Raw genomic sequence first — 27,807 nt, 5'->3', positions numbered from 1 at the left:
CAGCTGGGCAAACAGGAGGCATAAGGGAGAAGATCCAGGGCTTTGGGAAGCTCTTCATGACATTTCCTATTTGTGTTCCTGGCAGTGGCCCTGTGTATGACAATATATTTCCTTTTACATAAAAACTGGTGAAGATGATCTCTCATTCACTCATTCACAGAACTCGCACTTACTGGGCCTCTTCTGTGGACCAAGAATTGTGATGATAACAGTGAGCAAAACAAAATTCCAGTTCTCAGGAAGCTTCTGACTAATTGCATTGATAGCTGGAGCTAAAGCCTTGGGGGCAAAAGTAAGCAAAAGGCAGGGAGGAGGCTTTTACCCAATTCTTACTCATATTCCTAGCAGATGTCCTGTGGACATGTTGGGGAAAGGTAAGTAGATGTCATTCCACCTGCCTGCTCCCTCCAGGTGCCTTCTCCCCACTGATGATGCCTACATTTAGTAATCAGCTCTTGGTAATGGGACAAACTGGATTGGCAGGCACTGAAGGGATGTAATTGTTATAGCATTTGGAGCAACATAGCCTCTAAAATCCAAAATTTTAAATGCAAAGCAGAATATTTGCAAACCATTTTCTCTCCCCATTCCCTTCCTGTTGGAGGAGACCATCAGGTTTCTGGAGCTTTGGAACTTGTTCAGTTTCCATCTATTATTTGCCCCTAGGAAGCCCTTCCTAAGAGCCTCAGGAGTTCATTTCTTCCCTAAGTAGAGGAAGCAATGCTAAGTAAACCCCAGGATATTTTAATAGGGGTGGTATTTTCTGAGCAGTGAGCACACAGAAGGTGAGGCAGGGTGAATGAAACTTAAAGCATAGGTGAATGAAACTTAAAGCGTTCTCTGAGAACCTGGATAAAAAGGGATAAAAATGGGGATGAATGATGCCCACTGATCTTCAGTTTCAGTGCAACCAACATTCTCTTTGGACACTCTCTCTCTTTGGCTGCACAGTCACTGCTTTCCTCCCACCTTTGCACTGCTTCTTCTTCATCTGGTTTGTGGGTTGCTCCTCCTGCATCTAACCACTGCTTGTTGGCTCAGTCCTGAACACCCTTTCTTCGTCTATCTACAATTTGTCCCTAAGTGATCTCACCATATGTTTGTCTTCAACTACTGCATATAATTTTAATTTAATTACTACCTAAATTCACTGCTTATATTGCTATACTCATCTGTATACCTATGTATGTGGAGATAGAGGTGGGAAGGAGAGGGAAGGGAGTCATTTTAATTACTTTAATTCCTATATTCAGAGTTTAAAAAAGAGGAGGGAAGAAGGGTGAGGGATCCAACTCATGCTGCAGCGGCTGCCAATAGCTTCATAGTGCTGAGACTTAACTCCTTGTGCTACCAGGGAGGCCCCATAATACATATACATATATATTCTTTTTTTAAAAGATTTATTTATTTATTTATTTATACAAGCACTGGGTACAGTCAGAAGCGCGGGAGGGTGAGAGAATTCACCAGAGCCAGAGCGGGGAGCAGAGCAGGCAGAAGGACCGAAGTACACTGCTGAGGGGAGCAGCGGGCGGCAGGAGAGGTCTGCGCGCCATGTGGGACCCTCCTCAGGTGGCCGGGGAGCAGCTGGGGATCGAACCGGCGCTGCAGGGGCTGCGGGCAGCTTGGCAACCCAGCGCTCAACCGCTGCACCACCGGGGAGGCCCCATAATACATATTTTTAATGTAAGTTCATAAATGCAGTTTCAGTACAGCTCTCTTCTTTGACCCCAGGTCTCCATAACAAATGCCTCTGAACATCTTCACTTTGATTTTTTGAATCACTGCAGACTCAACATCAAAACTGAACTCATGTTCTCTCTCTCAAATGCTGATTTTGGATTTTTTGTTTTGTTTTGCTTTTGTTCATACACTGAGTGTGCTTCTTATCCACTCAGCTATGCAAATTGAAAACCCAAGAGTTATTTTGACATTTCCACCCATCTATCATCAAGTTTTGACAAGTTTGCCTCCTAAATAGCAATCAAATCTGCCCTCTTCTACCCCCATCACCTCAATCCTTGAAGCAATTATAAATCCTCTAGCTTTGACTCCTGTTGGTCCACCCACGTCCATTTTGGTTTCCTGCAATCCATTTTCCACAAAGCAGCTAAAGGGATCATTCAAGATGCCAAGTTTTCTGTGGCATCTCTGTTGCTCTTAGGACTCTGCAGCCTGCCTGCCTGTATCAGCCTTCATTTGTTCTATATGCCCCTCATTCTCTCGGTCCATCTGCCCAACCCTCTTTCAAGCTCCCTTACCGGCATACCCACCCTGCCATGAGATTTCTGTCCTTTAACTGGGAAATCTCTACCTCATCTCCTTGACGCATCTCTGATTCCTGCTTCAGACCTTGACTGCCTCTTCCCCAGTACTTACCACAAAAGTCTTTAGGTGTCGTTGGGGTTTGAAGGGTGGGGGGACTCATAAGTAATGTTTCTCTTTTCCCTGCCTGTGTTTAGAACCTATTGAGGGATAAGATATGGATATCAGCTGGACAAATCCTCATAGCCTCCTGCGGGGTAGATAAGAAGCAACGTGCGTCTAGCAGTCAAAAGTGTTTGGGTACATGGCTGAGTGAATGAATGAATAAACAATGAGTAGGCAACTACTAAGTGTCAAGCACAGTGCTAAGTTTCAGGAATACAAAGAAAAACAAGCATCTCTAACATCTGTATGCCTTTTTCTTAGTGTTTTCTCTGTATTTTATTGTATTGAAGATATTGATATTTATATACTTATATATTAACCTATTTAATTTAATATGCTATCATTAGATTATGTTTATTATATTGTTTTATGATTGTATGACATAATAGTAAATATTTTTAAATTGATATTAACATTTATAATATATTTAATCCCTATAGCACCTCTCTGAGATAGAAACTAATATTTTCCCATCTTCATCTTTCTGCTCCCCAGAAACAGGGCTCGCTGATAGATATGAGGGTGAGTTTTGGGGTGGGCATTAAGCATGTCTGCCTCAGCCTTTCTTTCTTCTGCCTCTGCCTCCCCACAAAGATGTATTTCCTTTTGTTCTGCCTTGTTTAGGAAGTTGAGCAAGCCTACAGTTTTGTGGACTTTACTCTTTTTCTTTGTGATTTTTTTAATTCCCAAAAGATAAATAAAAATTTCAGATAATGCTTACATTAAATAAGTATCATTGGGCATTACTGAGCATGATTCTGCAAGGTTCCCCATTAATTAAACAATCAACTCTGTCCTTCTTCAGATCTTTGGTAAACAGCATTCTCCTAGTTTTGATAATTATTTTTTGAAAATGATAGAGTGAATTTTCTTAAGGTTCAAAGAAAATAGCAAACATGATCAAATAATAGATAATAAATTATTGCAATGAAAATTTAAATTAATTAGCTTGCATAAGAAAAGATAAACAAATTATCTGGTTACTATTTTTATTTTCAACTAAATGAAGTGTTTCAATAAGTAGGATGGTCCCTATATCTACAATAAAAAATTAAATTTAGCAGATGAGTTTTTAGCTTTAGAGTTTTTTTTTATTCGTGGTAATGTTGGTTTACAATACTGTGTATGTTTTAGGAGTAAGGTTTATTCCTCTACACATGAATGTTGCCATATCATACCCACCATCAAAGTACCAGTAATGCTCCTCCAGAGTCTATTGGACTCTCTCTGCCCTTTCTCTCCTAGTTTGGTAACCTCAGTTCTGTATTCCACAGGTTTGTTTTGATTTGCTTTTGCTTAGCTCCTTTATGTTCCATATATGACTGAAATTATCCAGTTTTTGTATTTCTACTTTTGAGTTATTTCACTTAACATAATCCCCACCAGTTCTAATCATATTGTAAATGCAAAAATCGATCTTTTTCCTAGCCAAGTAGTATGCCATTATGTATCTATACTTCATCTTCTTTATCCATTGGGCACTTAGGTTGTTTCCATAGCTTGGTTATTGTAAATAGTGATACAATGAACACAAGAATACATACATGTTTTTGAGTTAGTATTTTATATTCTTCAGCCATGTATCTCTGAGTGGAATGTTGGATCAAATGGTAGATCTATTTTTAATATTTTGAGAACCTCCCCCATACTGTTTCCCATAGGTAATGGAGGTTTACATTCCCAACAAGAGTGTATGAGGATAACTTTTCTCCATACCTCCACCAACATTGTTTCTGATCTTTTTCATATAGGATATTCTCACAAATGTGAAGTGGTATTTCATTGTGGTTTTTCTTTACACTTCCCTGATAATAAGGAATGATGAGCATTTTTTCATCCACCTATTGGCCATCTGTATGTCTTCTTTGGAGAAGTGTGTATTCATATCTTCTGCCTATTTTTGGATTGGATTTTTTTGTTATTGTTGAAGTTGTATGAGTCTTTTGTTGATTATGGATAGTAATTCCTTGTCAGATGTATGAGGTACCAATCAGTATCTCCCATTCAGTAGGATGTCATCTTATTTTGCGGTGTCATGTTCTTTCACTGTGCAGAAACATTTTAGTTTGATGTAGTCTCATTTTTTTTTTCTGCTTTTGTTTCCCTTTCTATTGGAATGGAGTCCCCAAAGACATCTCTGAAATCAATGTTGCTGAGGATTTTGCCAATGTTTTCTTCTGTATTTTGGTGTTTTGTTTCATAAAAGTCCATTTTACAGAAGTCCTTTTAATATTTCTAGAGGATATGAATTTCCTCTACTGTTTTTTTTTGTCTCTAAAGCTTTGTATTGCTCCTTCAAGTCTAGAGATTTTAATTTTTAAAACTAGAAAATTACAATGGATACAACAAAACCCATATTCCTACCACCTAGAATGAGCAATTATTGTGTTCCTCTATTGATGATTTATCTTTTCCCTTATTTAGTGCTTTAAATTCTATTTAAATTTAAATACAAACACACATGTAAATTATTCTCTCACTTTTTTTTCCACAAAGGCAGCTCATGGTATACACTATTCTGTTGTTATCTTGCTTTTTCTAGTAATATCTTAGTGACTATTGAAACAGAAGTTTGGTTTTTTTTTTTTTTTTTTAGATTTATTTATTTATTTATATAAGCACTGGGTACAGTCAGAAGCACGGGAGGGTGAGAGAATTCACCAGAGCCAGAGCGGGGAGCAGAGCAGGCAGAAGGACCGAAGTATGCTACTGAGGGGAGCAGCGGGCGCGGCAGGAGAGGTTTGCGCGCCATGTGGGACCCTCGCTGGCGGCCGGGGACCGAACTGACGCTGCAGAGGCTGCGGGCAGCTTCTTAGCCCAGCGCTCAACCGCTGCACCACCAGGCGAGGCCCGAAACAGAAGAGTTTTAACTCTAACCTGAAAAACTGTATTTTAGCTGTCATGATGACAAAATTCTGGACTTAGTCCCTAAAGCTGGTAATATTAGTTTCAGTTCTTTGAAGTCACTTCTAGCACCAAATGTTTGGGGTTCCTGGGGGGCAGAGTGAAATGAAGATTAGAGTGCATGCATTTTATTAGGGAGTTCTCCTAGAATTAACACCTATGGAAGATAATGGAAGTTGGAAGGGGTCGGGGAGAGGAGAAGCAGAATTGAGCAAAGAGAAAGTCTGGATAGCAACGCAATCTCAATAACAGCCTCATGACCCCTTGGCTGGTGAAGCTGGAATGGCCTTTCCAAATTTTCCTGAGTCAGGAAGGAGTTTAGGCTCTTATACTTCTGCTTCAATCAGTCACTGAATGCACATGGCCCAGGTTAGCATGTGACCCTGGGCTATCTGTTCAGCCAAGGACAATTTCCAGAGAAAACTAATAGCTAAGGGCTCCCTTCCAGTGGCTCTCCAAAAATATGGGGGAGTAAGTTCTTTATCCCAGAAGGGAGATCTGAGCAAAGTATAATATCCACCAAAAATGTCCTGTTTTTAGGAGTATATTTAGGAGTGAAAGTATTTAGGAGTGAAATTTCATGATATTTATATATAGTTAACTTTCAGTGGTTCAGGTAAATATGTTTGTGATCATGTGAGAAAGGGAAAGATAAAAAGCAAATTTTCAAAATGCTAACAAGTAGTGAATCTAAATAAAGAATATAGGGGCATTCATAGTATTGTTCTTATCATTTTCCTATGGTGCTCGTGACATCATGAAAAGTTGTATATAGAGCCCAAGTATTAGATCTAGATGCCAGGACTTTTAAAGATATATTTTGTAACTCAGTGTAATATGATTGATTGGGGTATATGAAAAGCGTTGTGAGTCCCCACTCAGGTCTTCTTCCAACTTGTCAGACCTCATTCTGGGCAGGAAAAATTATCCATTAGTCCAAACATAGCTTCAGTCAAGATAGTGGGGGGATTTAAGAAGACATGTTCTCTGCACATCATTATAAAGAGAAAGTATCCAAAACTTACACATAAAACAGAAACTACTTTTGACCATTCGATTTTCTGCTAAGAGCACTAACAAGATGTACTATTGATTAGAGTCTAGTCTAGACTCTTGAAAAGTTGCTTTGTGGAAAATTGATAGTGACTTTTTCCTACTGTGTAAGATAACTTCAAAGATTATGCTTTTATGGCCCTGTAGGACATTTGCAAGTGTTTTTTTTTTTAGATTTATTTTATTTATTTATGCATATAAGAGTTGGGGTGTAGGCCAGAGGGGCAGTGGGTAAAGGGGTGCAAAAAAATATCCAAGAAGCCAATAAAATCAGCTGACAATGAGTACTTGAAAAGGAAATATTTTACAATGATATAAGGCAAATAGCAACATTTGCGTGAATTTTATGTAAGAGATAGTCAGTGGGCAGCTGTAACACTTGTAGGGCTGTGCTGTTCTTCACATCAATCATCTACTCTGACTGAAGGGCAGGGGCTTCATGTTGACTGTCCAGTGCCCCTGCCATGCTACTTAAATATTTTGAATATCACCCATGAATTAGTAAATCACATAAGATAATTTTTTTTCACTATTTAGAATCACTGCATATTAGGGTTCAGAGGTGTTACTTCACTTAAAAATATGAATTTATAGGAAATGCCTATAATTGTCAAATTGATAGAGACAGTAAAATAGTAGTTAACAGGGGCTGGGCTGGGGAAGTAGGTTAAGTGAATATAGTGTTGTTGGGATGGTGAAAAGCTCTGAGACTGATGGTGGCAGCGGTGACACAGCAGCATGAGTGTGCTCAATGCTAAGGCTGTGCAACTGTGCACTTAAATATAGTTAATATGGTAAATTTTATATTGTGAATATTTTACCCCAATGTCACTATAAATAATAGTAAAAAAAAGAGACTACATGTAGAAAATAAATTCATTTAGCTAATAAAAGGATAAAAGAAAGGTTTTCAGAAAAGCAACAAAAAAAAATGTGAGAGCTATTACTTTCTTTGAAGAGACTAAAGAAATAGCTTATCTACTGGGGAATGCTTGGTATACTAATACCATGTTTGAACATTTTAACTTTTGATGGAGAGAAAATACTTAATCTCCAAGAGAACAAGATGAAATTTTAAATTTTGAGTTGATTACTGGAAACACTCCTTGTCTGGGAGATAAATATTAAATTATAAAATGTCACCTCATGGAAATTGTGAAAGTCATCTCCAAAATATTAAAAATTAAATCAGATAAAACATTAGACAGGCCTAATGTAGGAAATGATCCTGTTCTGGTTTTGGAAGACAGACTGGAAGAACTTATTGGGGCTTTTCTATTATTTATTTTATAGATTCTGCCAAGAAACAAAACCTACATGCTCATTTTCAGGCATAAGGTCTGATATTGCTGTTCAGAGTTCCTGAAAAAATAAATGTTTTATTAGAGGTTGGAGTAAGGGTTTGGGTCCTATTTTGAGTGTTAAACTAGAAACCCGGGAATCCCTATATCATACACTGCCAAGCCACATTCATACTCAGTTGACTCAACCACATGCAAAACTATCTGCAAATCATATACAGCATTAGGAGCCAATGTCACCACACACACAAAAATAATAATAAATGCAAAGCAAAGTTCTACTTCAGAAACAACTGAGTCAGCCCTGCATTCTCCCACCAAGATGGGGCATCTCTGGCTCTATTGGAGAATGCCACTTCTGCTTATGGTCTAGGTGAGATCGCAGTTCTTTTCCCCAAATAGGAGGGACTTGAGTCTCTGGAAACCACACAGAATAAAAGAGAGGAAGGTGCTGAACCTGCTCCAGGTATGTTATACCTATCATAAAGCTAAAATCAAAAATCCATACAGTATATAGGTGTTAGCTTTAATCTTGCCTGTTATCAAAATTGGCCCAACTAGTAATATGGATTCTAAGCAACAAAATTTATAGTTCCTCTCTGGGGGTATGCAGCCTCTTCCCCATTTTCTCACACACAAAAATAAATTATGAGGGCTGATAAATGCCAGAAATGCAAAAATGTATTTTTTTATATATATTCATAGGTTTACCTCCTTTAGAAGTGTGAAGACCTATGGAAGCCTGCAATTAAAAACCTTTATAGGTGTTCAGGGTAGATGTCAAGGAATACTGTGGCTAGAAAATAAAAGTCTAGGGTCCTCCCTGGTGGCCTCGGAGGTTAAGTCTCAGTGCTATCACCACTGTGGCCTGAGTTCGATCCCTGGCCAGGGAGCTACCCACATGGCACAGCAGACTCTTCTGTCTCACCTGATGTTCCCCTCAGCAGTGTATTTCAGTCAGTCCACCTGCCCTGCTCCCCACTGTCTCTGTTAAGCATCTCACCCCCTGCACCTCTGGCCTACACCCCAGTTCTTCTACGCAAAAATAAATCAAATCTTAAAAAAAAAAAGTCTAACACAAACAAAGCCTTCTGTAGTTAGAACAGGAAGGCAAATATTTTGTTTGGAAAGGAAATACTTTAAAAGATGCACTCAGGGGCCTCCCCGGTGGTGCAGCGGTTGAGCGCTGGGTTGCGAGGCTGCCCGCAGCCTCTGCGGCGCCGGTTGGATCCCTGGCCACCGGGTGAGGGTCCCACATGGCGCGCAGACCTCTCCTGTCGCCCGCTGCTCCCCTCAGCAGTGTACTTCGGTCCTTCTGCCTGCTCTGCTCCCCGCTCTGGCTCTGGTGAATTCTCTCACCCTCCCGTGCTTCTGACTGTACCCAGTGCTTGTATAAATAAATAAATAAATCTTTAAAAAAAAAAGATGCATTCAGACAAAATTAAGGGAGAGTAGTTTTCTTAAATGGAGAGGGCCATTGTCCTAAACATGAAATGAAAAAATTGAACTTTATGAAAGGTAAGAGAAGATTAAAAGGATTGTAAAAGAAAAATATGTTGAAATACAGACTATCTCAGATAGGCCTCGAAAAGTTATGGATGAAAGGCTGCCACGCATTCATTGCCATTCATTCATCACACATTCATTGGATTTCTCTTTTTTGTGCCAAGCACTGCTGGGTGTTGACGATAAAATAAGGGAGGCATAGACACTCTTCCTACAAGTTGGGGGTGGTGTGCATTAACCAACAAGTCACAGGAATAGCTATAAACTGTGAAAAGTGCTGCAATGCAAAAAAGGATGAGAAAAGAACACGTAACTGAGTGAACCAATCTAGTGTGGGGTGAGGGAGGCTTTCTTTACTTGGGGTGTTTTCATTGTTTATCTTACTCTGAGTTTCCCCCAAACAAACCGTAAGACAAGGATTTGGCACAAGTGAGTTATTTAAGAGTTGATTCATGAAAGCTTTGTGCAGTGAGTCATGGGAAGGAAGAAAACTAATAAAAACATTAATGAGCAAATAACCCCTGTGAGTTGAGGGCTCGCTTACATTAGGGATTCTCAGAGAGACTTTATGAATATCCCCCTAAGGGGTAAGAAGCTGAGACATTTATCTACCAACATCCATTCCTCTTTGGTTATGTGTTAAATTCTTAGCACTTGCAACCTCCTCCTCAGGCAGAGGGACATAGGACACTAATATGGACTCTATACATAGAGGATCTGGTAAAACAGATGGCAGGACTCCACCCAGGGTTTCTGACTGAGTGGGTCCAGGGTGGGGTAGGAGAATGCATTTCTAACAAATTCCCAGGTGAGGCTGCTGGGTTCAGGGACTACCCTTTCAGAACTCTAGACCAGCTATGGGGCAGAGCAGGAACAGTACCTGCCACATACTAACAACTGGACTTGGTGGTAGATTAAGAGGAAAGATGTAAAGAATGTATCAAGGGTGACTTGTAAGTGACTGGCCTGTGTTCCACACCTGAAAGTAAGGATAAAACAAGGGTAGCATCGACACTCTTCCTTCAAGTTGGGAGTGGTGTACATTAACCAACAAGTCACAAGTCACAGAAATATCTATAAACTATGAAAAGTGGGTTCAGGTGTGCATGTTTTTTTTTTAAAGATTTATTTATTTATTTATTTATTTATTTATACAAGCACTAGGTACAGTCAGAAGCACGGGAGGGTGAGAGAATTCACCAGAGCCAGAGCAGGGAGCAGAGCAGGCAGAAGGACCGAAGTACACTGCTGAGGGGAGCAGCGGGTGGCAGGAGAGGTCTGAGCGCCATGTGGGACCCTCCTCCAGTGGCCGGGGAGCAGCTGGGGATAGAACCGGCGCTGCAGAGGCCGCAGGCAGCTCTGCAACCCAGCGCTCAACCTTTGCGCCACCGGGGAGGCCCTCAGGTGTGCATGTTGAGCTTGCGGTTCATGTGGGACATCCAAGCATTGACCTGGAATAAGCAATTAGGTGTACGACATTGGAGCTCAGAGAACATTCAGCTAGAGAGAGAATGCTTATGGAGACGAAAAGAGGTCACAGACAGGGCCCCACACCTCCATGCTCAATTTAGAGACTGGCTAGAGGAGAAGGAGCCAGCAAAGGACACTAAAAAAAGAGGGTAGAGAAGTAGGAGAAAAACCAAGATGGCAATTTCCAGATTCCAAGAGGAGCAAGCACTTAGAAAGTAAGCAGACAAGGGCCTCCCTGTTGGCGCAAGGGGTTAAGACACAACCTATAAAGCCATCTGCAAGCACGAGTTTGATTCCTGGCCCGCCAGGGAGCAGCCCACATGGCGCAGCAGACCTCTCCTGACTTGCCCGCTGCTCCCTTCAGCAGTGTATTTCAGTCAGTCTGCCTGTTCTGTTCCCCACTCTGTCTCTGGTGAATCCTCTCACCCCCACACCTCTGGTCTGTACCCCAGTTCTTGTATGCATAAATAAATCTTTTTTTTTTTTTAAAAGAAAAAACTCAGACAAGCATCTAGTGCTGCTGAATAAGAAAAGAATGAGATAGACAGCATTTGTTTGGAGACAGGGAGGGCACTGGTGATATAGTAACAACAGTCTCAGTGGAGTGGTGGAGACAGACCAATTTGGGGGTGTTAAAAATAATGTCGAGTTAAGGAAGAAGAGATGTTATAAATGGTTCCTCTTTAGAGTAGTTTTATGTTCAAGGGAACCCTTGCTATAAATGGGTGGTGGAGGATGCATATGATCAAAGACCTTTTTCTTTCTACCATGGAGATAGTAGAGTCTTTGTTTAGTGATGGCAATGACCTGGTAGCAAGGGGAGAGTTAGAAGAAACAGGACAATGTTTCTGATGTGGGGATAAGGTGGATGCCTTCAAGAGTGAGTCCTAAAGAGAAAATGGGATTCAAAAATGAAGATTTTTTCTTTTAATAGGTGCAGGGACACCTTTACCATTTGCTTACCACGTTCTTAATGAATTATTGAATTTAGCTCAAGGGAAAGAAAGATTTGCAGTGACACCTCCCAGGCACCAGATGGTGATATTCAGCTACAGTCAATTTTCTGTCACCTGAGAGCACCTTCTTAGGAGCAGTAAATAAAAAGCACTTGTGTGCTTAGAAACTGGACTGAGTTGGCCCCAGAGCAATGGGATTGTAAGTGACTTTCTGGTTTGGCTCTTTAAGTGGAACTGCAACTCCTGGCTTGAAAAGAATAGACGGTTTATGCAATTGCGCACAAAGCACAAAGGAAGGGAATCATTTCTCGGAATAGGGGTTCAGAGGCATTGATTTACCTGCCACCAAAACCTGGGAGGAATCAGTCTGATAATAAATAACACTGAGTGTTCATTAACAAGGAAACGCTGATCAAGTGGAGTTTCTGCTGTGTTGTAGGAATTAACTGCATGAAGGCAGCTGTGGGGATCGGCCTCTTGGCCCAGGGCCTTCCATTGACTTACAAGTGGTGGCCATAACTTTTTGCAGGCCAGCTGACCCCAGCAGCACCTCTGGGCCATCACTACTGGCTCTCCCTAATGGGCCTCTGAATCTGCACTCGTTGTACTGAAATAATCTCTCAATCACATCCTTCCTTCCTCACATCCCGGCCCCCAGCTGACCTCCTGGGAGTGCCTCCATCTGAGCAGCACAATACGTAGTGGGCCCCACCCTCTCCTTGACTAATATTAACATTATTTACTTAACTATGTTCATGGGTTGATTTACTATATCCTGCTCACTATTGGGAGGATAGAGTCTCCCAATAATCCAATCCTATCCTTGCAAACTAGTATGAAATAGGTAGTTCCCATTTCCCTTTGCATTTCTGGAATGATCCCAGAAAATCCCTTAGGGATCTTGGTTTTAATTTTAAACAACTATTTCCCTCTTGTATTTTCCATAGCCTTCAGACATATTAAGGTCTCCTTTGTAAAGGAGTAAAAAAACATCTTTACTCCTGCTGTAACTCCAAGTTACCATCTTATTTCATCCTTTCTTTTTGAGGATAAACTTCCCTTTTTCTTCTTTAACCCTTTGAAAGGTGTCTTCCGTCAGCTACCAATATTGTCCTCCGCAAGGCAAACAGTGACCTTTGCCTGTCCTCGCCTCCTTCAATTACTTCTGTTCCCTTGGGCTTTGCTGCATCATTTGATACTGCTGACCACACTTCCCTTCTGGAACGGCTTGCTTGCTTGCTTTTCTTTCTCTTTTACCTGATCCTGAACTAACCTGATCCTTTTCACACCTCTGATCTTTTTTCTTTTGTTGCCTCAAATGACTCTTCTGCTTTTGGGGAGAAGAGGCTTCTGTCACATTTGGGGGTTGAGTATTCCATGAGGCTCGCCTTTATGTGAACAATTTCTCTTTGTGATCTGATCTTCTGACAAGATTGCCAAGCTTATTTTTCTAATTGCCCTCTAAATGTTTCTACTGGGATAAATAGCTTTCACCCTAAGTTTAGTATTTCTTTTTAAGAACACCTTATCTTTTCCTTAATTCTGAAACCAGCTCCTCCCAACTTTGTTTCCTAGTTCACTAAGTCTACTGTTTTTCACCAGTCTCCTGAAAGTAAAACTTTGAAGCATTTAGGATTTTCCTTTTTCAAAACTAGATTATAATCCCAGTTCTTCCATATAATAGCTGTGTCGTATGGGACACATTATATTACCAGATAATCAATCTAGCCATCAGTTAACTCATGTTAAAAAGGGATAATAAAAATTCAGGGTTGTTGTAAGAAATATTTAAAGAGCCCTGCACAGCACTTAGAACATCAAAAATTCAAATTTTTGACAATTTTTTTTTTGAAATTTCTTCCCACACACCCCTGTTACTTGCCTTACTAGCCAAAGACTTTTTCTTACATCTAAATTATAACCAGCTTTCAAGCCAATCTTCTTGATTTAAGTAACTAGTGCTTTCAACTCATCATGCATACTTTTACCCAATTAACCACTTTTGAATATAGCTTTCATGATTTAGACACCATGCCCAGCTCTCTAATGGTTCCACGTTTTCTATCTCGTTGTCCAAACTGCTATCCCTAACCTGGCCTCTCTCCACACTCATTCTCCTCGGCACTCCTTTCCTCCCTGGCTGGTGAGCACGCCAGGCTCACTTCTGCCTCATGATTTCCAGTCCTGACTCTGCACCTACAGATCTGCTTAAATTTAGCTTCTTCATAAATGTTCTATGACTTGATGAATGATCTTTTATTTTTTATTTTTTTAAGATTTATTTATTTATTTATACAAGCACTGGGTACAGTCAGGAGCCCGGGAGGGTGAGAGAATTCACCAGAGCCAGAGCGGGGAGTAGAATAGGCAGAAGGACCGAAGTACACTGCTGAGGGGAGCAGTGGGCACAGCAGGAGAGGTCTGCCTACTGCTTAGCAGCCCAGCGCTCAACCGCTGTGCCACCAGGGGAGGCCCATTGATGAATGATCTTTTAGAGGCTAGGTTATCACAGTCCTTAAGGTGGACTCTGTACTTCACAATTTAATCTCTGGGCTAGGTTTTTCTCCCTCTTGTTGTTGTTGTTGTTTTTTAATGAGTCATTAAAAATTACTTGAACAGGGCCTCCCTGGTGGCTAAGGGGCTAAGTCTCAGTGCTATCAAGCTATCACCAGGGACTGCAGCAGGAGTTCGATCCCCGGCCAGGGAGCTGACCCACATGGCGCAGCAGACCTCTCCTGTCTTGCTCACTGCTCCCCTCAGCAGTATATTTAAGTACATCTGCCTGTTCTGCTCCCCACACTGTCTCTGGTGAATCCTCTCACCCCCCTCCCTCACACCTCTGGCCTATATCCCAGTTCTTATATGCATAAATAAATAAAACAAATCTTAAAAAAAAATTACTTGTACAGAAATATCGATAATAGTCAAAACATGGTGTTAGAAGGGGAAATTGTACCCTTGCCCCTCTTGGTTCTTCAGTTTCATATGTATGGAGGTCTTGGGAATATGGGACTGGCAAAATGACCAAAGGAGTCAGTTTATATACCTTTTAGGCAAAGAAACGGAAAGTTTACAAAGAATTGACAAGATAAAAAAGACTTTAGACTTGAGTAATAATTGGGTGGAACTAAGCAGTTTATTTATATGGCCTTCTCATTCCTGTATTCCTTACCTCTGGCTGTAAGGATGTCTCTGTCTGCTGGTAAAGGGATTAGAGAGGCTCAGAATGCCCTCTTCTACCTGCTATTTCTCAGGCTACTTTAATTCAAAATAATGAATGTGTCACTTTGGCATATTTTGGAGTAACCTGCTCCAAGACCCAACAATGGATACAACACAAGTGTCTTTCAAGTGATAAAAGAATTAACAAAATGTGCATTTTTTATTGTTTCCCATCATTTAGCTATTATTAATATTTATATACAACTATTTTTGTGGACATATGTGTTGAAAAACCCAGAAAATAGAATTGCTGGGCTATGTGGTAACTGTGTATTTAACATTCTGATGAACTGCCAAATTTTTGCAGCTGTGATCATTTGCATTTCTACCAGAAATGTATTGTGGTTGTTATTTCACCAAATCCTTGCAAATACTTATTGTCATTTTTTATTACAGTCATTCTAATGAGTGTGAAGTGTTATCGCATTGTGATTTCTTTTCCCTGATGTCTAATGATGTCAAGCATCTTATTATGTGCTTATTGACCATTTGTATATCTTTTTTAGAAAACTATTCACATCATTTGCCCATTTTCTCTTGGGTTATTTGTCTCTTTGCTATGAGGTATAATAGCACTTTATATATCCTAGGTAAAACTCTTAAGAGATATATGATTTGCAAATATTTCTCCCATTTTGTGGGTTTTATTCACATTATGATGCTGTCATTTGAAATATAAGCATTTTTTACTGTCAATAAAATCCAATTTAGTTTTTCTTGTCACTTTTGCTTTGATGTCTTTTCTAAGAAGACATTGCCTGATGCAAGTTCAGATGTTTTCTAAGAATTTTATATTTTTTAATCTTACATTTAGGTCTTGATTCATTTTGAGTTAAATTTTATATGGTGTAAGGTAGGGGTCTAAATTAATTCTTTTTGCATGTATCTTTTCTGATGTTTTATATATATGCCGCCTTATAGTGCCAGGAGGGCACAGAGCTGGTTCTCTATGATCCGAGCAGATGGGTGAAGGAGGAGTCCAGGAGCCCTCGGTGGCTTTCAGGCTTTATTGAGATTTTACCAGGTACACCACAGGCAGGGGTACTGGGGGCAGGGGGACACGGAGGTGGGCAGGCCTCCTAGCCCCTGGCGAGTCTTCACTCTTCCTGGGCTCTCCTGCTTTCTCTCGTGGTCTCATTCTCTCTCTTTGGCTGGTTCTGTTCCGCTCTTCTGTTTGTTCTCCTTCTGGTGGTTCCTTTCCTCTGGCGTCCAGTGACGCCACCCTATGAGCCCAGTCTCAGCCCAGGTTATGCATACCCACACCCTACTCCACAAGACTGCCATCAGGCATGCATTTAATCTAATGGTGGGAGGGCAGAAAAACCTGACACTTTTTATTTACCCTACACTCCTGCATTAGATCAACATTGCCTCAAAATTCTTGCCACCTGTTATATGTCTACATCTCAGTCTTAGTTCACTGCACTGTGCTAAGTATACAATTAAGTACCTTGTTTACGTGAGTGTATGTGTGAAGTTTTGTGAGGGGCAGAACATTTCCTAAGATGACATGATGTTCAAACTTATATCAAAAGAAAAAAAATTAGAGTATCATTCAGCATGGTTTTCTTCAAAAAAATTTCCATAATCTAGAGCAGTAAATGCAGCGTTTTTCCACTTGAAATAGAGATCTCATTGTTACCGCAGAGGCCTGGGTGAAAACAGTTACATTCCTAGCAAATCTTTCTTGTTTCTGAGGTTTCCTGCCTTTTCTTGCTGTTTATAGTGATTGCCCACTTTTATCAAAAAGTAGCACCTGCAACATCCCTTCCCATTTTTAGTTCACACCCTACGCCCCTTAATTTCTATCTCCTGAGTAGCTTTACCAGTACGTTCTATTTTTTGACAACCCCCAAGACAAAGAGAGAATTCTGCTCACCTGGTATTTGACAGGAGTTATTCATGACATTTCATCCTGCTGGCCTCATATGGTATTTTAAAGTCTCCCCCTTCCAGCCACACTTACACATTCACACTTTTATTATTACACAAACCTTTCATTATTTTCTCCTACTCCCAATCTCTCTTTCAAACCCAGTGACAATATTTTGTATTAATTCTTTTATAAATATAAAAGCAGTGTAGTTGGCTCAGAGAAAAAGCTGAAGTCAACCAGAGTATTATCAAGCCTGAGGGCTGCATTTGACGGCAGATCTGTGAGGTATCATTTGGTCTAAATCTAAGTCCAGTACTTGGTACCTTATTTGGATATTGCTGCTTTCAATGCTCAAGCTGTTCTTCCAAACATTGGCGTTCTCGGCTACTTTTCAGCATGATGTAAGCACCACAAGTATTGCATTGTCTTAGAGGTTTTAGTGGAGGATTTTCAGATAAGATTCCACATTTGAATATATGGGAAGAGAGTAGGTAGAAACAAATATTTAAGAAATGGAGTTGAAGGACTCACTTAATAAACTAGAAAAACATCCAGTTTAAGAGACTTCAGTCTGACTCCTTTTTAATCTTCAAAGCAAGCAACAGCTTGAAATACTCCGAAAGAGGGCTTGTACCCATCCTAATCCAATTATTTCTTCAATGGGTCACACTGCCTTCCTGAGCTCAAATATAAACAGCTGATTTTCTAAAGCTAGCTGTCTCTAATAAAGTAATAATTAAGTTATTTCAAATGTTATATGGAGCTGTTACTTGTGATATTAAATTTTCTCTTCTTTTTTCTGTAAAGGTAGGGAACATTCAAAAAGTGGGCAGTAGTAGGCAGTGTGGTGAAGTTCAAAAAGCAACTAATTGGAAAGCAACTAATTGGAAAGTGAGCAAAGAGCTATCAGTAGGGGCCTCCCTGGTGGCACAAGGTGTTAAGACGCAACCTATGAAGGTATAGCCAGGGCAGCAGGAGTTTGATCCCGGGCCAGAGAGCTACCCACATTACACAGCAGACCTCTCCCATCTCACCTGCAGCTCCCCTCAGAGTGTACTTCAGTCCTTCTGCCTGCTCTGCTCCCAGTTCTGACTCTGGTGAATTCTGTCACCCTCCCGCGCTTCTGACTGTACCCAGTGCTTGTATATATAAATAAATATTAAAAAAAATAAAATATACATTATCTTAATGCATCTTTACACACTGCTATAAATTTTTTTGGAACAAGGTGTAGAAATAAACACAAAATTTAAAAGTGAGGACTTACTCAAGAACGAGATTTCTGTATGGGGCAGAACTACTATTTCCTAAACATTTGTGTTGATTTGGTATTAACTTGTTTTCCATTTTCTCCAGATTACTTGTAAATTTTTGGACAACGCAAGCCAATATGAAGTCTCTGCTCTCAAAGAACTCACGTTTCACTTAGAGATACTGAAAACACCACAAAAGGAAACCTTGAAAATCCTGCCCAGAGCCCAGTGGAGGTGATTTAACCCTGTACCTATTCCTGGGAATGTAACAGCACGGACAGAGAAACTTAGATAGTAGATGCACTTGAAGTGGTAACCGAACAATCCTGAATGCAAAGCATTGTATTGCATAGAAAATAAAGAATAGGAAAAAAAAAAAAAAAACCACGATTTTAGTGCCTTTCCTTCCAGTCTTTTTTCTGTGTATATTTAAAAATAAATAAGCTTGAGATTTTACAGCTGCGTGTAGTTTTTTTAACCACAATTTTTAAAAAAATGCTTTTTTATTAAAAACATTTTCTACATACTTTCAACATCATAATTTACATAGATCTTCCCTCCTCTGAACTTTTTGGAACCTCCAGGAGTAGAAATAATTGGAGAGTAGAGACTAGAGATGTGAGGCATCAATTTCTCCATGATGAGTGGCTGAAAATACTGCAGTGGTTTTCCCTATTTTGTGTGCCAAACCTCTGGGATCTAACTAAAATGCGTTCCTTTCTTTTCACTTCTTTATGGATTCCACCCCTTTTTATTGTGTTGTTGAGCACAGGGTTATCTGCCTGGTGGATTCCTCTTCCAAGTGCTGGTGAGACAGTTCAAGAAGACTTGGAGACTAAAAACTGGGATCTTTCATGGGGCCTGGCATCTTATCCGAGTCTTCCTCACGAAAAAGTTTTGATCCGCGCAGTTGCCAGCGAGGCGGCTTCCCCGGCCCGCAGTCTCTGAGCAGTGAGCACCCCTCTAAGGCGTGGACAGTAGATGGGGAAATGGAAGCAAAAGTGAGACGGTGGAGGACCGGTCTCCATCCCTGTCAAGAGCCACAGGTTAAAGTCCTTTTGTTCCTCCCTGTATCCTTTGGGCAACGTTCCAGAGCTATTAAAATTTTCTTAAGGTGTGGCTCGGCTGGGGTGGAGGATGTATATCCATCTAAAAGCCTTCGTAGACTGTAACTTCTAAGCTGCGTATAAAAACAATACAAATACGCACCAACAGCTGGAGTTGCTGGAGAAAAAAGCTGGAGTGAAAGTCATCCCACTGGTTTTTTCCCCCTCAAACTAGAGCAGAGCAGCAGCTGACCGGCTTCTGGCCGGCGCTCGCGAACGGGCTAAGCCCGCTTGCAAACTCTCGGGAGCCCAGCAGGAGCTGCTCATTGTGCCGGACATCGCTGGCCAAGCAATTTTGGTGGTTCTCCTCCCTCCGACTTTTCTCGTCCTTCTGCGGGCTGTTCATGGAGCCGGCTTGGGCATCTACTTTCTAAAGTTTTTCGGTCCCACAGCCCTGTCTCTCCAGCTCCCGGGCGCCGCGCTCCTCACCGCCCCGAGACCCCTGGACGCGCGCCAGGCCCGGGGAGGGGGCGGGGGGGGGTTTGTTCCCTGCGCGACGACCTCGCCCTGGGAAGTTCCTGAGGCGCTTCTCGGGGACGAGCCCCCTCCTCCGGCCGCGAGCGCCGACACCGCCGGCGCGGGCCTCGCCAAGCCGCACTCCCGGGCGCGCCGGGGAGCCGCCCCACAGCCCACCCGCTCCCGGCGGGAGGCCGCCCGCGCTCCCCTCGCTCCCCCTCCTCAGGGCCGCGGCCGAGAGCCCGGATGTTGGATTCAGTCCTGCTCCGGGTCCTTCATTTCCATAAAAGGGCAGCGGTTCGGCGGGGCCGAGATTGTGTCTCCGCGGGCGCCCCCCGCCTTCCCCGCACGGCTCCCGCCCCGGCCGCGCGCGCGCCCCGCCCCCGGCCCCGGAGTCCGCGCGGCCCCCCGAGCCGAGCGCAGCCGCGGGGTACGGTGGGGGAGGGGGCGAGGCCGGCCAGACCCGCTCCGGGGCGGCTCGGCGGGCGGAGGAGGCGGGAGCAGGCGCACCCAGCCCCGCCGGGCCCGGGCGGGGGGCGGGGAGAGGGGTGGAGCGCCGGGAGAAAGGCGAGGGGCCGAGCCGCGGGACTCCATTAGTCGCTCCGGCCGGGAGGCAGCGCTTCGCGGGTGAGGAGGGGACGCGGGCGCGGCGCCCCCAGCCTGTGCCCGCGCGAGCTCCGGGCCGGGTGCGCAGGGAGCGCGCGGCGAGGGGCCGGGCCCCGCCTGGGGCGCGCGGGGGAGCGCGGCGGGGAGAGGAATGCGGAGCCGCGGGCGGCGTCTCCCGGGGCCGGGGCGCGGCCGCCGGCCGGCAGGTGAAGCCCGCCGAGTCCGCTAGGCTGGGGCCGCTAGGCTGGGACGGCCGGGAAGGGGCGCGGGGGGCTGTCCCGCCCGCCGGCGCGCCCCGCCGCCGCCGCTCCCCCAAGTTGGTGCGGAAACCCTCGGGTCTCCCACCTTCCCCCCGCGGCCGACTCTGCGGATTCGGTGGGATTCGCCTGCCTTTGGGGGAGTGACGCTAACGAGAGCCATTTCCTCCGTGCGCGCAGGAAGGAGCCATGGCTCTGGACGGGATAAGGATGCCAGATGGCTGCTATGCGGACGGGACGTGGGAACTGAGCGTTCATGTGACGGACCTGAACCGCGATGTCACCTTAAGGGTGACGGGCGAGGTGCACATTGGAGGGGTGATGCTCAAGTTGGTGGAAAAACTCGGTGAGTAGCATCCGCGCCGCGTCCCAGGGACGACCTCCCGGGCTTGGAGAGGGGGAGGCGGAGGGAGGGCGCGGGGGAGAGGCTTACGCGCGGGGGGAGGGGTGGGCTTGGAAAATCTTTGGCGTCTCGCAAATAGTCTACTCTAAAAAGATGATTAAGATCTTTCAGTATTTAAGGAAACAGAACCCCCTTCCCCCCTTTGCATCTGGTTTTGTCCACTTTGCAAGTTCGCGTGGCAATTGCAAGCGCCCAAGGAGAGACTTAATTGCGTAGTTACTCGGGAAAACTCCCTGGCTCTTTACGTTTGGAGACTTCCCAGTAAAAGACACGAGAAAAAAGGCGAGCGTGAATGTTCGGAGGAGATCATAGGGCTTGTGATCATTAATTCAGTGCGTCTGGACTTTGGTAATGTTTAATGTTTAGTATTGAGGATGATGCAAAATCTGTTTAAGAATAAGCTGTACTGGAAACTGCATGCAGCTTGTGCCAGTGTGGAGGTTCTGCAGCCCGTCTACGTGTGGCGTGTATTAAAATGTTCCAGGCATCCACTCTTAAAGGGGTGGATGGTGTTTCGTTCTAGTGTGGGCTTTAAGAGTTCAATTTTATATTATTAATTACGTAGCATTAAAAAATGTTTGTGTTAAAACGCAGGCGTTGCTAAACCAATTCGAGACTGACAGTATTTGGTACAAATGCATAGTGGAATGACTTAAAACGGACTCAGTTTTCAGCATTAGGGGATCCAGCAATAGGAAGTGTAAGAAAGTTCTGCAGCACACGTTTTATTTTTGATGAATGAAACTATAGTCAGCGGAAAGAAGCAACGAAAATGCTCTAGTAGATGATTTTCTAAGCAGAGACATGCTGGGAGTAATAATGTCTGTCAGCTTTCTTGTGCCTTTTATGTGTAATACAGTCCTGGTGTGATACGTGTGGCATTGACTTCTCAGGTTTTTTTCGTTTTTTTTTCGGGTTTGTGTGTGTGTTTTAAACACAGCGATTCTTCAAGCTACTGGAGCTATTTGGGATAAGTAGAAAAGTGGTTATTAGGAAATGTGTTTGTAACCAAGGGGAATGTTGTGTACCGACCACATAAACTTAGTGAAATAATGCTGTGATGCAATTTGCAGAATTCATTTAGGTGAACCTTCTTTGTATCCCTGCTTTGGTCCTTGCTGAAGAACCAAAAAGTATCCCTCTTCTTACACCTGTGCAGTCTGTGGCTCTTAGGGAGAAGCGCTCACGCCCCCTTTGAAAATGCTGTTTTGTTTGTCTAATTAATTGTTTTGACTAAACTGGATTGGACTAAATCAACCCCTGCAAAATATTTGTGAACTTTTTTTTAACCAGCACTAGAGTGGGATTATTTAAGGAAGAAAGTGTCAGATATAGTTGTTTGTTTCCATTGTCTTCAGAGGAAACAAGCACTTGCTTCAGAGATTTCTTTATGATAAATGGACCTTATTAATATGCTGGTTTCAGTAAGACAATTCTTTTTGTAAAGTTGATTTTGAAGGTGACTGAGAGAACTTGTAGTTCTTGAAAATCAGGTTTTATGTAATGAATAAATAATGACTTCTATATTTATATTGTGTCCGTTAGATCTATTTATTATTGAATCTCAGGATTAAGTAGAAACAGAATAAACTATTTGCTAACACAACTGATATTAACTATAAGTGACCATAACCTTAAATTTTACCCATACTCATTAATGTTGATGCATTTTTCATTTTTTATGTAGTGAAAAGAAGTTCAAGGAAACCTTGTGTTTTTCTTGAACTGAACCAGTAGTGATCCTCTTGTAATTTGATTTCCAGAGAGAATGTTCTTTCAGCATAATTCCAACTTTTCTATTTGGTGCAAGTAGAGCTAAGTGATTTTTTTGAACCTGGTTTTAGGATTAGATGATTTGAATGGTAAGCTATTTTGTTACCTGTTAGTAAGTAGAGGAGAAATTCAGAAGAGTGACATTTAACCAGGTTAGTCAAATTAGAAAAGAACTTGGAATGGCTTGCCCTCTGAAGCTCTAAGTTGTGTCACTGGAGGGACTAAAGGGATGGTTACTTGTCTGTAGTAGTAAGGTGGCGCTCATGGAATGGTCTTGTGTCTTAGGTCATTGCAGAGCAGGGATGGACCGTTAGCAGAGCCAGGCGACTGTGGCATTGGAACATTTATAGAGTACCTTAGAACAGAAGATACTGAGCATTCCTCTACATCTTCAGACTCCTAATGCCTGTCTTATACCCTTATTCTCATTGGAGTGTTTACAGATACCAAAAGCTTTATATGTTTTAGGTTTGTCATCTTATGTAATCAGTGATAGCAATTGTTTCCCTGTAATTGACAAATCCTATGACTCCTTCCTTCTCAGTTGTAGTAGAACTTTGTGTTATGAGTACACACATGCGGAATTTTCTGGGAAATTTAATAGCTTTCAGTAGATTCTCAGAGATGTCAGTGATCAAAAAGAAGTTATGATACAACTCTGTGTTTTGACCCTGAGGGTAAGCCTTACTGTGAAGGTAGTGTTCATCCCAGACTTAGGTTCTTGAACTAAGCAAGCTAAAAACATGTATCCTTAGTAATTTGTCTGCATCATCTTTGTATTTAGTTAGAATTTAATTTAAAAAATCCTACATTTCAGTTAAGATCATTAAACCATAATTCTTATATAAGTCAAAGATCTGAAAAATCCCTTTTAAACCTTAGAATAAAACACACACTTATCAGTATGTATAATTAAGCAGTGTGTTTTGGGAATTATATTCTGATGACTTTTGCTTCTATGATTTAGTCTAGACTTATACTAGACACCTAACTTCAGCGTTGATCCCCTCAATGTTTATACCTTACCCCAAAAATGAAGGCTCTTATTTTTACCTTTCTATTTAAAATTTTTAAAGCTTTAAATAGAATATTAAAAATTTTTTGCAAGTTTTCTTAATTGTAAAACTTGTATAGTGTTTATTATTTTAAAGAGGTGTTAAAATGTAAAATATTAGGAATAGGGATTACAAAACAAGATACCAGAGAATATAATTGTGATATAGCTGTATGAATTTTGTAAGGAAGAAGCCAATTTTGTGGGATTTCCTGACATTCCTCTGGAGATCATTGGGAGGTATTAAAAGTCTTATTCAGTAGTATTTAAAGTTTAGTCATGGTTGAGTATTCTTAACACCAAAGAGATGCTTTATCTCACTGAATTTTAGCATCACTTTGTAAAAATTGTCTTCTTAAAATGTACAATTACATATTTACCTTTATGAAATTTCATAATTAGAGAGTGAGGAATTTATTTTAACATGGAACACAATGGAGTCTTCAGTCAACAGCCATATGAACTTGGTGGGAAGAACAGACTATGTTTTTTTATAAGTTCATTCTAGCTCTGATTCAATGAGTAGAAAGGAGGTAGAAGTTGGGTTATATCAGGTTAAATAATCCAGAGAAAAATACACAAGTTAGGTGACTCAGGTATAGCTACAAAAAATATATATATGGAGTTGAATTAGAAAATTTGGGGATTATATTTCTGAATGTAACCTTTAGAAAGAAGTCATCTTTGCTATGTAGTGTCATATTTTACCACAATAATAAAAGAACACATTTATATTGAAATTGTTAAGATCATAGTAATTTGTGAAATTAGCACATGTGACGACAAAAAAACTAGATCTTAGCTACAATTACCCTTAAAAATCCCTTGAAGTGATCAAGAAGTATGTCATAGTTTCATTCCATCTCTCAAAAGTACAAAATAAAAAGCTTTTTTTCAGAAACTCAAAATATTGTTTTTTACTTGAGCACCAGAGGAAGTTGACTTACGTTAAGGGCTTTGTTCTACAGGAATGCTTTAAATACTGGGATCAGAGCTTTGCAAGATGCACACAGGGAGAGAGGCATGTAACTGGACAGCTCCCCTCTAGTCCTCCTACCTACTGCTCCTTGGGAAAGGCGTGCTTCCTTAGTGGGATGGTGTCTGTGCTGTTGAAAACCTCATTTTTTTTCCCCCCTAAGAGAGCTTAGGGTTGAATTCATAGAAATAAAATGTCTACATGAGGCACCCTCACTGTATTCATAGTGAAATACATTAAGATTATAAGAATTTTTTAAAAATCTTTTGGAGTGGGGTGGAAAAAACACTTAATGGTGATTTGCAATCATACATATTAAGGGGAATTGAAATTGTAGTTAGATACATGCAATCTGACAGCAAGTTTGTTCTGTGTAGAATACTGTTAGTGATTCGTAGTAACTGGATGTTGAATACTGTTAGCAAATTTTAAGGTTTTTAAAAATGGAGGTCAGTATGTAAATTTACTAAAATTCTCATAGCACCATATTATGAGGAATTGGAGTCAATTGTGTGTTGTTTGCTGCCATGGGATATAAAATATAAGATGTTTTATGTCTTTTTTTTTTTTTAAAGATTTTATTTTTGTGTAGAAGAACTGGGATTCAGGTCAGGGGTGCAGGGAGTGAAAAGGTGAGAGGATTCACCAGAGACAGAATGGGGAGCAGAACAAGCGGATTTAGTAAAATACACTGCTAAGTGGAGCCACAAATGAGACAGGAGAGAGGTCTGTGGCACCACATGTGGGTTACCTTCCTGCCTAGGGATTGAACTCAAGCCCTAGCAGTGAAAGGGCTGAGACAACCCCTATGCCACCAGGGAGGCCCTCTTACTAATGATCTTGTTTGAAATGTCTAATAGCTGTTGAAGAAAATGTAAAGAAAAAGTTGCCTTTTCACCCTTTTGAAATTTCAAATTTATGAGTTTGAAAATTATATAGTGTTCGTTGTTATTTGGCTAACCAGTTAGCATTTTGCTAGTTTCTCGCTACACACAAACATACTTTTTCTTGAACCATTTGAATAAGTTGGAGACATAAATCTTCATCTCCAAATATTTAAATTATGTATCAAATAAGAGCAAAGATTTTCTCTTGTTACAGTTATCAAATTCAGGAAATTTAATATTGATTTAATACTATAAGGCATCCATATTCAAGTTTGCCAGTTGTCCTAGGTAACCTTTGATTTTTTTCCTCCAGGGTTTTATTCTAGCATTTAGTTTTCACTAAATTGACCTCTTTAAAATACAGAATGGTTGTCAAGTTTGGAATCAAAGAAGTACGTCATACACAGTTTGTTAATATTATATTAAAATACATATAAAGTAATAGTACTTGCTTCCAGACTTTATAGCTACCCTGTTGAATAGTTCTTAGCTTTTATCTTTCAGCACCTTGTGCCTTTTTAAAATAACATTCTATCAGTGAGAATTTCATTTCAAAATATTGTTTTTATGTTCTTTTTCATATACTTTATCTTTAAAGTTTATTTTTCGTTTTAGCTATTAGATAGGGTATCATTAATATTTTCAGATATCATGGAGGGTGGATTTCCCTTAATACTGATGTCTTAAAACTATAGTAGCTACTAATGGATATACAGTAGTAAAAAACAATGTATCAGCCCTGCCACATCTTAGTTTGTATGATCTTTGGACAGCTAAGCAAACCTTCTGAATGACATCTATAAAATGGAAATTAAATAAAAAACTTTCTGGTAAGTTTTGGTGAGAATTAAAATTTTGATATAAGATGTGCAAAAAATGTGTTCTATAAACTACAAGTGCTGATTTCTGAGAATTCAGAATATAAAAGGAGGCTAAAATCTATTTTAGGTTATTTAATTTTAATATATTCCAGTTTTAGTAGTAGGGAATTGTACCCAGAAGGCACTTAGTTTGGGGCTGCCTTGTGTTCTAACCTTTCAAATGGCATGAAAAATAGTTATCATTCCACTCTGCCTCCCACTTCCAAACACACACCTGCCTCTGTAATGTAGCAAAGAGCTATTTACTGTTTTCATGAGATTTCTGAAATGGAGTGGACCAATAAGTGGATGATGGTATTCAAGAGATTTGAAAAATTTATAACTATGAAGACTTCAGTAGTAAATTAATTCTTTTTTTTTTTTTTATAGAGGCATGTTTTTCTTTTATTTATTTGTTTGCTTGTTTGTTTTGTTTATACATGCACTGGGTACAGTCAGAAAGCGCGGGAGGGTGAGAGAATTCACCAGAGCCAGAGTGGGGAGCAGAGCAGGCAGAAGGACCGAAGTACACTGCTGAGGGGAGCAGCGGGTGGCAGGAGAGGTCTGCGCGCCATGTGGGACCCTCCTCCGATGGCTGGGGAGCAGCCGGGGATTGAACCGGCGCTGCAGAGGCCGCGGGCAGCTTCGCAACCCAGCGCTCTACCGCTGCGCCACCGGGGAGGCCCAGTATATTAATTCTTAATACACTTTATAAGAACAATGTTTTTTATTCAGTTATAACAAAGGAATGATATAAAATTGTTTCTTGACACATAAAAAACTTTGGACCCATTTGGAAACTAATGAAAGTGATTTCAGAAAAAAGCCAATTTATGCAGTATTTTTATTTAAATAATTATTTTACTGAGAAAAAAATTATTATTTTTTTTAAAGATTTTTGTTTTTTTTTATTTATTTATTTATACAAGCACTGGGTACAGTCAGAAGCGCGGGAGGGTGAGAGAATTCACCAGAGCCAGAGTGGGGAGCAGAGCAGGCAGAAGGACCAAAGTACACTGCTGAGGGGAGCAGCGGGCGGCAGGAGAGGTCTGTGCGCCATGTGGGACCCTCCTCCCGTGACCGGGGAGCAGCCGGGGATGGAACCTGCGCTGCAGAGGCTGCGGGTAGCTTTGCAACCCAGCACTCAACCGCTGCGCCACCGGGGAGGCCCCTGAGAAAAAAATTATTAATGCTAATACTATGTCACCTCACAAAATAGTATATATGCCCAGTGTGAGGTAAACATGTCCTAAAAGAATATTTTAAAATACTTATTTTTTAAAGAGATACATTCTACACTTGGATTTGTGATTACAATCTCTCTCCATTATAATTAATCTGTAATAAATTACTTGCGTAATTATTGATATATATATCATACATATATGTGGGCTGAGTACAGTGTATTTTATTGATGGTGTATGACAAGGTGTAGGGCTCCCTAAACCTTTCTCCATT

General features: G+C 41.3%; 1 protein-coding gene across 7 annotated transcripts in view; it reads left to right on the top strand.

Moving 5' to 3' along the window:
• Nucleotides 1-20,585: 20,585 nt before the first annotated feature.
• Nucleotides 20,586-27,807, top strand: part of FERMT2 (FERM domain containing kindlin 2) — a gene marked incomplete at both ends in the record, with an annotated part of 76,890 nt that continues 69,668 nt past the window's right edge. For all 7 annotated transcript variants that reach the window (XM_084239940.1, XM_084239939.1, XM_084239937.1 and 4 more), the window contains one exon: nucleotides 20,586-20,742. In XM_084239940.1, the coding sequence (XP_084096066.1) occupies nucleotides 20,586-20,742 (157 nt within the window). The remainder of the gene's footprint in view (nucleotides 20,743-27,807) is intronic.

The sequence above is a fragment of the Talpa europaea genome (assembly GCF_964194135.1).
Source record: "Talpa europaea genome assembly, chromosome: 8".
Lineage (NCBI taxonomy): Eukaryota > Metazoa > Chordata > Mammalia > Eulipotyphla > Talpidae > Talpa > Talpa europaea.
The sequence above is the reverse complement of the archived record's forward strand: the minus strand, read 5'-3'. Positions and strand labels throughout refer to the sequence as shown.